General features: G+C 38.6%; 1 protein-coding gene across 4 annotated transcripts in view; it reads right to left on the bottom strand.

Moving 5' to 3' along the window:
- Positions 1-15,677, bottom strand: part of FRMD4A (FERM domain containing 4A) — a 308,777-nt gene that overhangs the window by 179,211 nt on the left and 113,889 nt on the right. Inside the window, exon 1 of one of the 4 annotated variants that reach the window (XM_072147316.1) lies at positions 5,709-6,140. The exons of 2 other annotated variants lie outside the window; for them this stretch is intronic. In XM_072147316.1, the coding sequence (XP_072003417.1) occupies positions 5,709-5,903 (195 nt within the window). In that variant the 5' untranslated portion in view covers positions 5,904-6,140. Of the gene's footprint in view, positions 1-5,708; positions 6,141-15,677 lie in introns of those variants that run through there. One more of the 4 variants, XM_072147315.1, reaches the window with a different exon arrangement.

Here is a 15,677-nt window from a genome sequence, read left to right as displayed (position 1 = left end):
AGACTAAACCAAAAGAGTGTATAGAAGTCAGTGAAAGGTGGTAGAGGATGTGTCATGGACTGGGGAATGTTTTCTGCAGCAGGGGTTGGACCTCTCATACTGCTAAATGGTGTAGTGAATGCAAGTGTTTATCAGAACCTTCTTCAATAACACATGATTCATTCCATGCGTTCATCAGCCAGCAAATTTCATGCAGGACAATGCCCCTTGTCACACGGGTAAAGCAGTTTCTTAAAACAAAAAAACATTGATATAATGAAATGGCCAGACCAGAATCCTAATGTAAACCCAATAGAAAACCTTGGTAAAATCCTTCGTGACAAAGTTATGGTCAAGAAACACACAACCCACAGTCACAGAACTGTGGAAGAGACTGGAAGAAGAGAGTACCAACATGCCACCAGAGCAGTGTGAGAGACTAGTGATGTCCTGTGAAAGCAGATGTACTCAAGTCATGCAAAGAATAGTCCTGTAGACCTTCTACTGTTGGTGACTGTTGTAACCTTCAGAGAATGCAATTATAATATTTCTCGGTGCTGCAGTCATTAGTGTTTACAAATTATGATCATCACAGGTTTTGCGAAATACAGGTTTTATGTTGATATACTGCGGTAATTTTATAAAACACTGTTCTAGTGGCATGATGTACCCCTTATAGAAATCCATCAAATGCTGATCAATACAGTTTACATTATTTCTGAAACAAAATCAAGTGACCATACATTGTTCTCTAATTTTGATCCCCAGTGTAGGCTCTTTAGAGTTACAGATTATTTAACATTTAATCCTATTTTACATGTAATCTTTAGGGTAAATTTGGACAACATACATTTTTAATGTACTATGACTGTGAGGCTATCGATCATGTACAGCTCGTGGAAACAGGTCTGTCTGTTGGCCGATCCCACAGACTGAACTCTATGGGGCAGATTTATCAAGCTGTCTGAAAGTCAGAATGTTTCTAGTTGCCCATGGCAATCTGCATATGTACTGAAGGGGAGTACTTGTATTATACCAAAAAATTTGATGCAAGGACTTCTTGTCTGCCAGCTGGACTTCAGTGCAGACACTGTAATCGTTAATAGAGCTGGGCTGCATTAAAATGAACCTGCAGAAGCCATATTAGGTCACAGATGAGCTGGTTGAACCCACCAATTTTGCAGGAGTGAACTACTGTGTATTTGGATATCACAATTTTCTCATGACAACAGTTTAATAATGAGGTTTTCTGATCTGTTTGAGAGATAATCCACCACTGCTTAAGCTGGCTATAACTTCAGCTAGCTGGTGGAAAGACCTGCCTCTGGCCAACAGCTATTTAGGCCATTTCTCCTTAACAAATATATATCCAACTTAGCCAAGTGGGATATAGATCTGAAAAATGGGAAGGAGCAGTTTAAAGGAATCAATCTTTATTTTTCTCAATATTTTTTGCGGCAGCCATAGGATTAACATGCTGGTGGACATATTAGATTTCTTTAAGACAAGTAAAGCTTTTTACAGTGAAGAGACATAACCTTTTCCCACCTCAGGTAGATGTCTGGCTATGCAGCCTGGTTTGAGTGGTTGATTTTATAGCAATATATTAGGTAACCAAATACTGGAACTTGTACATAAAGGTATATGAAAATAGATGTCTCAGAATTGTGATGCAGGGCACGTACAGAAATTTGTTATACATTATGTGAGCTGTGAAAGACTTGTTTTGAGCTAGATCTCCTGATAAAAAGGCAGATACAGCCAGTAATAATATGTGATGTACTGTGAGACCATGGAAATTGTATCTCTGCTACAGAACAGACAGAATATAGAGAGCCGCAAGAGTATAATGGCGAAGGAACCTACACATATGTCTGGGAAGATTGATTCGTTCAGCTTTTAATGTATTTCTCTCAGCACCATATTATATGTTTCAGGTAATGCCTGGGAATACATTGTGTCCAGCTGGGAGCCTTCGTGAGGTAATTTCAGATATCTAAATTGATGCTGGGGTTCTGCGGCTTTCTACCATATCATCAATGGATAGTGATGGGAAAGGATGATGCCTTTAGAAGGAGAAATATGAAAAGCAACGGTGGTGCATGAATAGTACATGACGATGGCTGCCTTTCATCAGCTGCATGTAGAATGCTTCTCCTCCTAGCTCTGGTCTATGTGTAATAAAACAGCCAGTCACGTGTCTCAGCTAGGTCATTGTCTGTTCAGTCTACAGCAATTTCAACAGTTTGTGACCTATTTTTCAGCTCCCGGAGAAGGATTAATATAAAGCTTGTATCAAAATCTGTTCTATGACATTGGAGTCATACAAGGTATGGACATAGAAAATCAACTGCAAATATTCCACTAGCTCCATCAAGATGTTGTGAATATTTAAAGGAGCATTATGGGTAAATATGGTATTGTGGTAGCCTTGTGAAAAACCTAATGGTTAGCTACATAACATAATCATTGTGATATTTTCTGAATCCCTTTGTTTTCTGTAATGTATGGACATTAAAGAAATTCTACCAGCTCCCAAATTACTTACAAGATTTCCAGCCATCCGGCATTGTAGAGGGAATTCTGTTTAAAATGCAAGTGAGTTACTTAGTGTGCCAGAAGTGTTGGCTCTCCTGTAGGTGCCCCAATCTTCTTCTTTCTGAGCCTCCCAGTTCTGCCCTACTACGCAATAACTGACACCCTTGCTCATACTATAAATGTAAAAAATAATTTCTCCAAAATGTGTTTATGCAAACACATGAGACGGAAATCTGAGATACTTATACAGCGCCCTGCACACTCCTTGTTTCCTTGATGGCACAGCATCAAGTGTGGGTACCACTTTCTTATTTGCTATTGTTCTAATGCCTTCAGAAAAGGAAACAAAAGGGGGGGGGTGGAAATCTTCAACTTGAGTTAAATGCCATTATTTGACCAACTGATAAACAAACAGACCAGATAATTGTTTTCTTCTGTTGTTTGAGCGTCTGTCACCTGCTCTACAATCCTGTCATTCCTGCAGTGTAAGTCTACTGTCCTTAACAGGGTTGTCCGAGTTCTTAAAAAAAAACTCAGGGAGGCCGGGAAGGCACAGCTTAAAAAAAATAAAGTCCTACTTACCTTCCGGTGCCCTCCGGTATCCAGCGCTGCTATCGCTCTGGTCCGGGCGCCATGTAAACAAACATGGCCGCCGGAGCAGCGCTGGATTCAGCTTCCGGCCGGCCGTGGCCGGGCACGCCTAACCGTCACTATTCACAGCATTGTGAATGCGGGCCGGAAGGTAAGTAGGACTTTATTTTTTTAAGCAGCGCCCTCCCGGCCTTCCTGAGTTTTTTTTTTAAGAACTCGGACAACCCCTTTAAGAGAGGAATTGTTGATAGATCTGACCGGACAACCTTGCCCAGGACAATTTTTGTGCTGAAGGGTGCTAGGGTGGAATACATAAATAAGGAACCAATTGTGATGGGGTAGATAATTATTATCAGCCATACTACCCCTTTAAATTCACTAAAATGTCACTTTTATTGTCCACTATTTAAAAGTCAAAAGCTCCTGTACCAACAAAATTTTAAAATAGTGGAATGGTAGGGTGAAAATAATTGAGTCTTCATTGTACTAGAATTGTCTACAGTTTCCATAACATAACTTACTTGAACTTTTAGGTGACTAGTAGATGACTTTACAATTGGATCATGAGGGACAGATGATTTCTTGTCTCCTCAATTGAAGAAGAGAAATCTTCTGTAGAGTCCACAACAAAGTCCGCATGAAAGGTCACAGTGAATTTACAAACATTATGCCATGCCTTTTTGCTAGGGGTAATTTTTCCCATCTGGAATTCCCCATTTATTAGATGGCCTTCCTCTATGTGGATACTACACGATATGGGGATTCTTATCAATATTTGACTATTCTTCCCACTGTGTTTGAACTGGGCCTAGTTACAGATTTTGTTCAGAAAAGTATCTAACAGGCTAACCCACATCTGAACAGACCTCACACTCTGATGAGTGTGTGGGTCACAAACAAGGGACATCGGGCACCATGTTTGCGGACTGTGAATGCACACATAAACCAGGGGCACTCTAAAATTATGCTAATGAGCCTGAAGGGCTCTGGAAGTGTTCAGTGCTGCAGATTCACAGGCTGTTACATTGAGCAGAACATGTCTCACCCAACCCCTGCACTCTTCCTCCTCCTTCTACCTGTGCAGTCTAGCAGTGACAAGAAGTGCAGAGGGAGAGACCTGCTCGGCTTATTGTAACAGCCTGTGAAGATGAGCACTGGGGGGGGGGGGGCTCTGGAAACACCCACCAGAGCCCCTAATACTCATTTGCATCATTTTAAAAGTTGGTTTTAGAAGTCAGGAGACCATGGATGACAAATATAATAAAATTACCACAGTCACAGTGCCTAGATCTGTTGTGTGATTTGTATGGATCCTGATCCCGCTACTTAAACAAAATCAATAGGAAAAAGCAGCACTGGCTTGAGCATTTATTGGTCTTTGATGTAAAGGAATATTATATCCCATAAATTATCAAATATAAAAAGGTAAATTATTTTTTGATTATATATATATATATATATATATATATATATATATACCTTAGATATTATCAAAAAAATCCATGCATATGTATCCATGTATATATATATCATATATTTTCTTCTTGTATCTTACAGGTGTCACATAACATGACCACATCAAACAGTTACAAGTTCTACCTGCAGTTTCTTTGTAATATGGCAAGAGAATAAGGAAAGACATTGAACGCTGCATGTATCTTCTGGCAATCTGTACATCTCTTTTATGTAATACAATATGAGAATTCCAGCATTAGTAACATTAAACCCCAACCTAGGTCTGCTGTACACAATGAGAATCTGATATCAAAAGAAAGTGGATGAAAGGCTGAGAGTTTATTTATCAAATATTGCTGCCAGCAATGCTGTTCTTCCGAAAATGAAAAAGCACACACAAACAAATATTGCTTGCAAAAAGGGAAATCTCTTCATGTTTTTGTTTCATTGCATCTCATTGTTCTATTGCATGTTTTTACATCTTAGTACCACTTATGTGTAGCATAAACACGCTTTATGCACAAATTATTTAAAAACCTTGCAAATCATTTGTTCATCTATTTCACAATGTGTTTTCTATGGTTAACTGTATACAAAATATATCACCCAGTGACAATGCAGTTCTATTTCATATTGAGCGCTGCTACATGCAAATTACAATGTAACCATGTTCATAATACATTTCTCTGTCTGAGAATATTCATGGTAAAGTTTAGTGCATCTGGACATTTTTGCACCTTTTTCCACTTTTATGACTGTCATCATTCTCCTCATCATCAAAAGCTATGTAACCATCATAGTGAAGTACAAAGTATAATTTTCCATATCCTAACAAAAAGCTCAGATGTACCATGAGGAATACGTCTAGCAAACCCATTGCTACAGAATGAAAGAACTCACTTTAAGTTCATCAGTTGTACAGCACAACCCTCATTATGTGCACAACCGAAACAATGTTTGCAAGTAGAAAATATTCTAAAATATATGTCATTTCTACATTTTCAAGTAACTTTTGTATTTCTCACTGAATATTCAAATTAGTTACAATTACTTTTTTATATTAAAGTAAAGGATCTTCAGCTCAGCTAAAGGGTTAACGCCACTTCACAAATCCCTTCTACATGCGATTATACAAGTTTACTCACCCTTTCTCCGCTTCTCCTTCTCAGTGATCCATATGGTATTTTGAACAAAAGTCTGCGGGCCCTGCCCGGAGTCACAGCTGTCTGTAGCACCATCCCTGTATGGGAGCCTGAGTTGGGTTGTTCACAGGGGCTGTGCACAAAGGCTGGAGAAGCCCTTCCTGTGCAATAGCTTGTAGACTCCTCCAGATTTCTCATATATCAAATGACTGAGCTGGTTTTACTTTGGAGACCTTTTCTGAATCAAGATGTGGCTTGTCTGGAGGGTGGGAGGGGGAATAAAAACACAGTGCCTAAAAGCATGTTTTAAGTAGCAAATCTCTGACTTCCTCCAGTTCCCCCTGCATAGTTTGCACTGGAGGACCGCTCAGGATGGAGTAATGCTTCCAGGGAGCGTGATCCAAAAACGTCAGAGTCACTTCTTACAGCCACAGATGGTATCCAGGTCACTTGTCTAATCACAGCTCTAACAGACTTATTATACATCTGTCATGTGATCATATGCCCCACACTCCATTGGTTTTCTGTATACAGTAAATCACGTGACCATCTGAAAAGAATATCTTTCCTATCACCATCTGGTGCTCTGATTAATGTTAAATCCCACATACAGATTTTCCTTGCTTTGGGATGTGAAAGAAAAAAACCTTTTGTCTATTTATATAGGAAGAATGCATTTTCCAAACAGAATGGGAATGCTACAGTTTTTCCCCCCATAAATGTTAATATGTAATTAATATATTTATATTGATTGTTTAGATATCCTTTATGTATTATTGGTATTTTATTTACATATAGTGTTTACACATATTGCAGTAATCCATATACACCTATTCTTCCTATTAAGGGCAGATGTACATGACATTGATGACCGACTGTGTGCCCTCTGCACATGACTGCACTAGATGCTAAACGTTTTAATGGATCAGTGTTCATGGACCTTGTTTTAACAGGCAATCCAACTGATCCATTAAAGGGGTTGGCCATTTTACCTGGTCTTTGTAACTGTAGGGTATTAGGTAATTTACCAATATACATCTATTTAAAGTTCTGCGCTGATTTCTTGATATGTAAAGTGAAGCCTTCTGTCTTTTACCTCATCAGCCAGAGATTCCTGTCCTTAAAATGGCCACAGATAGAGGGTCATGTGATCTCTGACTGTCCATGAACAATCACCCTGCCAGGACCTTATGATAGCACTCATGAATATAAGATAAGGTGTGGTGATTGTTTGTGGACAGATAGAGATAACATGACCCTCCATCTGCGGCCATTTTACCAGCAGGAATCTCTGGCTGATGAGGTAAAAGACAGGAGGCTTTACTTTACATATCAAGAAAGCATCACAGAACTTTTAACAGAAGTGTACTCATAAACTATGTAATAAAATACTTCCCCCCACTCTTACACACGCATTATAAAAAACATGAGCTAAAGTGGCCAACCCCTTTAAATAGTACAGTATGCCCTAGTCTGAACTGCTTTTCACAGATCACTCATAGACTACAGTTTTTGGGGATCCAAGAAATAGATGCCAAACAGAAGCAAATCTTTTTTTTATAGCTAAACACCCTTACTTGGTTGTTTTTAGAACTAAAGTGAATAGGGAGTACTACTTACTTTATACCCGATCACTTTTCGGATGCGAGACGTGGGGGCAGGGAACCGCTATTTTTGTGATTAGAATACCCTTTTAAAGATCTGTTTAAAGGACAAACATAAAGTATTTTTTCACCTACCCTTTGGTACAAACATCCATCAGACATTGACATCCATATGATTTTATTTTCTGATAGGTGGGGGCCTTCTGATGGGTCAATCCAACCAATAGGAAGAAAGATGCATTTCCTGTACCATTTTACCATGTGAGGTGATCACAACCATGGGAGTGTTGTAAGGATTGTAGAAAAATTGTGTGACCACTATTCAGTCTATCAAAAAGAAGGGATTCCAAATGTAAGACTCCCACCTACCAGTTTATTTTTGCTATATTCTGTGCATATGTTAAAATGTCATGAGATTACAACTTAGTGGAAATGAAGGGTTTTTACAGCTGCAAGCATGAAAACCATACAGTTTGCATAGGCTACATGTATGTAAGATAAATATCTTGACCTCAACATGTTCCTAATGTACATTAATAGGATAAAAAAGCTTTTTAGATAATTGTCACTGAAGTGTATGTGTGAGAGATTTGGAAATAGTGACAAGTGGGCAAGTCCAGAGACTAATGTGGGCACATTGATACAGAAAGTAGGGTTGCTATATAAACTAAATTAAGAATACATTGATACCTCATTATATGTCTATGAAATTACCTGCTTGCAAACAAAGCTGCAAAAGCATGTTGTTTCTTGAATGGTACATTATTCTGTTAAAAAGGTATAAAATGATACATTGGAAACTGCAAACAGCAAATAAAACTGTATTGTGGATACACTGATTGCATTAGTTTGTAAGAGACTGAGATTGAGACTGAGTGCTGAGAAACAGCACAAACCTCATTTCTATTGTTTCACCTAATTCCTATTACTGTAAAATGTCTTATTTAGTTTGTATATTGTATATCCCCCTTTGAGATTGACTATTATTATTACACCACCTCAGGATTTCCCAGACTGAGCCACGTATCACTGGACTGCGCTGACATTGCTGATTTCAGTAAAGTGATAGGAGGATTTAGGTCCTGTATATCCCTCCAGCATGCAGCCTAAAGCACATGATACATTTGGACCATGGCACATATTCCAGTTTTTTGTAGTAGGTAGCAGTACTTTGTGAAAGACATCTAAAATGAAATTGTTTAGATTGATGTATGCCAAAAATAAAGATACAACTTATGCCAGAGTTCTTGTGCTTAATGAATGTGCATAACAACAAAACAAATAAAAAAAAGTTTTTTCAGCTCACCAAACAATTTGACTGCCGAAAAGATCAAGCGCACGGAGTGAAGAGGTCGGGCTGCTCCGAGACAATGAGGCAAACATGTGGTAGGGACTCCAGCGGAGATCAAAAATGTATGAAAAATCAAAAAATGAAAAAATACATTAAAAACTAACTTTTAATCGAGCAATTAAAAAGCCATGTGCACATGGAGGCAGAAGAGAGCCATATGGTCTTTTAATTGCTAGATTAAAAGTTAATTTTTAATTTATTTTTTTCATTTTTTGATTTTTCATACATTTTTGATCTCCGCTGGAGTCCCTACCACATGTTTGCCTAAATGAATGTGCCCCATTTTTCCGGGGTCTTCACATCTGGGCAATGACATTTAAGTTAAATTACCTTCTGTATAAATACATTTTTTCAATCGGATGTTATTAAAACCTTTGTACCTTTGTGAAGATAATTTCCCTTAAATGTAGCCATGATGCGCCTCAGAAATGAGATTGTTGATCTTGGATACAACCACAGCTGCTCTACTGATTGCACAAAGAAACTAAAGGGCACATTTATCATATGCTGGTGCTAAGTGCGCCAGCATATGATGATGCCCTTGCACCCGCCGGATCTGCGGCCTGCCCTGTGTGGGCAGTTGTGATGTGCTACAATGGCGGGGGCCCTTCTATGCCTGGTCTAACCTGATGTATAATTGCGCCCCAGAACCACGTCTAAAGGGGCAGAGGCTATAGGCAGTGTGCAGGCGTCATATCGAGGCTTGTCACAGGCTTTTGTTTCCAAGGAAAACTATCTTCTTTCTAAGGCTACATTTATGGGAAATTGTCTTCATTTTTTTAATAACGTGTAATTGAGGAAATGTATAAATATGGCAAATGAATTAAATTAAATGTGAAACCCAAATGAGAATACCACTTTAAGTAAATCTCCTCCATTGTCTCCAACAAGTGCCTTTTCTCACTTATGACTTTTTAATGAAAGGGAAGCAGTTTCTTGGGACACAATGCTGCACCATAGTCATTCATAGCCCTGGCCGAAAGCTGAACTTTTCTAACTAGGAGCAGATGATGGGAATCAATAACACTACAGCCTAATTCAAGAAAATGGCTTTTGGAATGAAGAGCGGCTTACTTTCAGTTGGGTAGATTCATGTACCTAGTAACTGAAAAGATATTTTTATAAAAAAAATGTTCTAGCTCCACCTTTTTTACAACATTAATACTAAATATGTCCTAGATTATCACACTGAGACTACTTGCATTTTTGGTCTTCTGGTACTACGCTTCATATCCTGTTCCCACAAGCATGTTATGCATAGGAAACTGACGTCTCTTGAGACCCAAGTGCTTAGTTTTTGTTTAAAGACTACATTTTGGAGGAAACTATCATCTTTCATCTGTGAGCAGGCAGAAGGAGAATGTACAATGCTACAAGACATTGATAAAATGCATGTTTACTGTCACATCGGATACAGCCACGCCAAATTCCCACATTTGGCAGTGAAACAGTTAAAGTCGCATTAGTGTGATGTGAGAAACTGTTTGAATAAAACAATCATTCCTTGTTCATAAGTGGTTCCATATGTCTGTAGACCCCTCCTCCACAAAAAAGCAGTGAAAGATGTAAGCTTTTTTCTTTTTAATATGGCTTACAAAGCGTCTTTATGAAGATATGGTTTTTTATTACCTTTCTGGACGGTACAGATATCTAAAAAAAATTTTTACTTCAGTTACAAGATTGTTCTATAAGAAAATTCTAGATAAAGTTGTTTGTGGAGACAAAGAGAGAAAACAGCCACAAAAAGCTCCAACTACAACAAAGGTATCCAGTGGGAAAGACTCAGCCACTTTGAAGCAGGAAGCAGGTATTTATGGAAGAGAATTGTGGCCAGTTTTAAGAGATAAATGTGATAAGGTTTTCTAGACCTCTGCTAGCTGCCATTCACTAGAACCATCATTGTTTACTTCCTGTAGATAGAAATCTATCCATGTCATGTGATGTCACACAGGTACATGGCTCGTAATAATACACAGGCCCACATTTACTAAAAACAGTGCAAACTATGTGCAGTGTGACTGTGTACTGTGCGGAGGGCGATAGATTCAGGAATTATGGTGCACATCCTTCGCATGAATCTGGAGTGCTCTGCACTGCCCCTACAGAGTGCATCACTTTTTTTTTGCACCTTTAACATGGGCAGTGTGACACACTTCTCTATGACTTTGCATGTTAAATGTGGCGCATGGTCTGACTGACCAATGGGACGCCCACTTCAGTGCCAAAATGAAGAATAGTGCAGCTGTGCCACAAAAGGGTTGTGTGTGACACATATATGGTGCGGGCACTTCTTAAATACATGTGCAAACAGTTTGCACATAAAAGAATGTGCAAACTGTGACAGAAAGCTGGTACAAAGAGTAAATGTGGACCACAGCTCTGATTACTCTGTGCACTCACATGACCATGCAGGGGCATAACTACAGTAGTGGGCCCACAGTGTCAGAGAGCCGCAGCATCTGGGGTATTGGGTGTGTATATGCTGTATATCTGTATATGGTATTGTATGTATGTATGTAGGTGTGTACTTGTTGTATAGGTGTGCATAAGTGATGCGTATATATTCTACATATGTGTATATAAGATGTGTATATGTTCTATATGTGCATGCATGTGTAAATGCGGTATGTCTGTGTATGTGATGCTTGGCTGTAAAGTATATGGTACTGTATGTATGTATGTATGTATGAATATATGGTGTGAATATACTGTGTGCCATTGTAACTTGTGTGTGAGTATATGTACATATACACATATATTTTTTTTTAAAGGGAAGGGGGGGGGTATGTCATCTTGCTATCCCATTTCTTTTGAATTCAAGTGGGTCCCATTTTTAGTTATTATCCAATTCATTTACTTTTTATTCATATTTCTTTCCACTGGAAATCATTGTGGTTCTGATGCAGATATGGCTCAGTAGGTAGCTTGGTAAGTTATTATTTTGTAAAAACTAATATGTGTCAGCAGTCCAGTGGTAACCAATCCTGAGGCCCCTTTATTTCTAGTGAAGAATCTATATCTATACTATTAATGATGTGAAGTGCTTTATATGCTGTTTTTCAGTTCGCTGCTGTCCACTTTGGTGAGAAAGGGATGTTTTCTGTGTTATTTTCTGAGCTATGTGATCCTAGTTGAGGTCACTCATAATGTTCCTCCATAATAGTGCACACCTGGTAAAATAAAACATACAGGCTAGAGGCAGTGATTTCTCAATGCCACACCTAGCTCAGTCTAAAAAGATTATTAACACATGCAGAGAGGTACCAGCTTGATCACAACATGAATAATTTCACTGCTGAATAAAATCAACTAACAAGTTCAAACCTGACTGTCACTTCATTAAATTGTTTATTACAATGTACCCTTAAAGTTTTTAAAATATTCTGCCTGCAATGAGACCCAAATAATTATCCTCATATATCCCTCTTGTGAGCAGGGCGATCATTCCTATTGTTTCACCTGACCATGTTTTTGCTCTGTGATGTCTTATTTTGTTTGTATATGTATCCCATGATGTGTATGATGGCCCTATATAAATAAGGTTTAATATTATTTATTATTACCCTCTTTTCTATGAATGGGGTATAAGAATTGCTTGTAACTCTAGGCACACACAACCACTGTAGTCCTATCTGCAACCTTGACAGGGCTCAGAGTAGATTAATAAATGTTCCCTAGGTTTCCAAGATGAAGATTTTCCAATATCAGGCCACCACGGACTTGCAGTGTGTAGTTTTCAGCTTGAGTGTCATTTGTCCATGATGAGCTGAAGACAGTAAAAAAGGACTGTAGTCGGTTAACTTATCATAGCCATATGTATGAACCCAAAGAAATACTAATACTGTACATGGAGTGTCACACCAAATAATTTGGTATGGTAGTGATGGGAAAAGGAGATAAAGCGCAAGATTCAAATGTAGGAGTGTAACACCAGGGAGAATTCCTAGGGTTGTGCTCACCAGGTAGATGTCTTAAGTCTAAGCATATCACAATAGATTTTCCGAAGTGCAGCAGAAACCGAGGAAATACTGAGCGCACCATTACAGAAACATGAGTTATTGGCAAGAAAATTCCACATCAGGACTGTGCATCTTCAAGCTTAAGAGTTTTAATATTTATTGAATTAAAATGAACTACGCGTTTTAACTCCGTACTGGAGTCTGCATCAGGTTCGGTAAAACAACAATAGATCAATAAATAAATAAAAGCTGTTTTTATTCATTTATTGAATACTAAACCTGATGAAGACTTCAGTATGGAGTTGAAACACGTAGTTCATTTTAATTCAATAAATATTACTTTGAAGCTTGAAGATGCGCTGTCATGATGTGGAATTTTCTTGCCAATAACTCATGAACTTAAGGAAAGACATGGGGATAGCCATTTAAAAAAAAAACACACATGTCCAAGAACAAGGTTTGTGTGAATGAGCCCTAATACTTAAGCAATAAAATCTAGCAGATTTGATAAAGATTTATTTTTTCCACTGTGGCATGTACATTTTCTGTTGTGGATTACCCGCATATTTTCATTGGAACAATGACTGAAAATTTGGATACAAAACTGCAAAAATTTGAAATATTGCACCACGTAGGATGGTGTGTCTGTTGTGTACATTGATCCCTTAATAACCACCCTATAGATTTTTTACAGCGGTCATTAATGGTATTTCTTCTGCTGCTAAATCTTTTTACGACACTACATTAGATGATTGCACTAGTGTCCTGTTTGTGGCCACTCTGGGCATGGTTATCACAGCCCAGCCCCGGCACTAATGCTACATTCACACTAATGTGTATATACTGCTGCCATACATCCCCATTCTTTTCAGTGGGCAATACAGCCTTCCTTTGAATGGCCGTATTGTGCACCGTATTGTACAGATTTTCAGCCATATAAAAATATAGAGTATGTCCTATTTTCTCATGTTTTTGCATCCGTACACCCCATAGAAGTGAATGAGAATGTGTAAAATATGGGTTGCATACGGGCTGCATATGGTTATGCTGCCGTATATACGTGCAGTATCCAGAACCAGTGGGAGGTGCATTCTGTCAGCCAACCAATAGTCAGCCATCGTTTGGCTGCCCACCGTATTTTATACGGATACGGTACAGATACAGTGCCATACGGATAAAAAAGTCACATATATAAGGATTCATACAGCACGGAAATACAGGACTGGAGAAATCTCCCGATCCTGTGAATGCAGCCTTACACAGGTATCAGAAAAGCTCAGATCCCAGGTGATTATCCCCTTAGACACTGTGGTCAGACATGGACACTGGTGTCTGAGGAGCTGCAAAGGAAGTGAAAAATAGAAAGACAAAAACAAGAAAGGGCCAAGTTGTTAAGGAGGTGATAAAAAGGAAAGAAATGTGGTTTACTGAAATACTTTAGGAATTTGGTATGTACGTAAATGGGAGATCTTTGACAGCGTTCCATTTGATTTACATACAGGTGTCGCCAGAGATTTGTTGTTTTTTTAAATTCCCATATATTACAAAGAGCTTGCCTAGAGGTCATGAATTCTGAACTTCTTAACTTTTTGCAATAGCTGTCATATGAAGGGGTCATGTGTATCTGCAATCACCGTAATTATAAGTCACATAGCTGGAATTTGTAAGTCCCACACCTTCCTGACTGCTTGTACATAGCACAAGTAAGATCATAGATAGTGTCATGTCATAATTGTCATTTACACAGAGAATAGAAAACTAACAAGAAACATAACACATATTCCATTAGTAACTACTTATAGGGACTTCTCCAGAACTTTTCTGAGAGTTGCAAAAATTATTATTAGGAAGTTTATTAGCACATATATGCAACATGGCACATATAATATTCATGGCAAATCTGCTTTTGAATATTTTCCACTAAATCCTGACAATTCTCAGTATTGTGTAAAAAGATTTTCCAAGCCATTGACAAAAAACAGCACAATGCCTCTTAAAGGGGTTCAACGTTTTATATAAACAGACTATTATTGATTACAAGGCTTACAACCATTGATAAATGCTGGTTATGTCTATAATGTTTCATGTATATAAGCAGCCCATATGGAAGAGATCAGTGATGGCGAACCTTTTAGAGGCCGAGTTCCCAAACTACAGCCAAAAACCCACTTATTTATCACAAAGTGCCAACAGGGTAATTTGATCAGCAACTTATTGCTCCCTGCTCTTCCACAGCATTCAATCCTATTGGCATCATTAAATGAAGGAGGGGATATTCAGATAATCAATGTAGCTTTCCTCCAGGGTCCTTTTGAGAAGAATCGTGGGCACAAGCTCCAATGATAATCCAGCCCTCTCTACACCTACTTCCTCTTCCTGTAGGAAGTTTCTGGAAAACTCTGTGCTGGGGTGATGCCTGGGTCCCCACAGAGATGGCTCTGAGTGCCACCTCCGGCACCTGTGGGATAGGTTCGCCACCACTCGACTAGATAATGTGCACAAATACTGTGTACTGCATTCCCCACCAGGTATTGCACAGATTGAGAACAGCGCTTGGAGGCTGAATTTCTACAGAGAACATATTAGGAGCACTATATACCATAAAGCTGCTTCAGCTGTCCCTGTGACATACAGCAAAAACATGTTGCCATTGGTGACTTTATTTCTTAGAGTAAAAGCAGGAGAGATAAATAAATCTTTGAAATGCAACTTATTTGCTATGGAAAAAAATGGGTGGAACTTGTATTTTCAGTTTTATTTTCCGTGTCAGGTGAAACTGTACCGATAGCCTAGTACTGTCTTATTGCAGTTTGCCATAGTTTAACTGGAATCCTAATACTTAGTTCAGCATTAACTAAAGCCAGGTACGTATGTAATGTGGAAGTGATTCAGCCTGGCAAAAACAGCCAAAAACTGCTGCAGCGTGCCATGTATTTCAGGTGTGATTTACCTGCAGCAGGGCTGGTAAATAACAGACATACTGGAGATTCTAAACCTGGATGCTAATCCCAAACTTTAACAGGGTAAGTAAAAGACCCTAATAGGGTCACCCATATTA

The sequence above is a fragment of the Engystomops pustulosus genome, chromosome 4 (assembly GCF_040894005.1).
Source record: "Engystomops pustulosus chromosome 4, aEngPut4.maternal, whole genome shotgun sequence".
Taxonomy (NCBI): domain Eukaryota; kingdom Metazoa; phylum Chordata; class Amphibia; order Anura; family Leptodactylidae; genus Engystomops; species Engystomops pustulosus.
The sequence above is the reverse complement of the archived record's forward strand: the minus strand, read 5'-3'. Positions and strand labels throughout refer to the sequence as shown.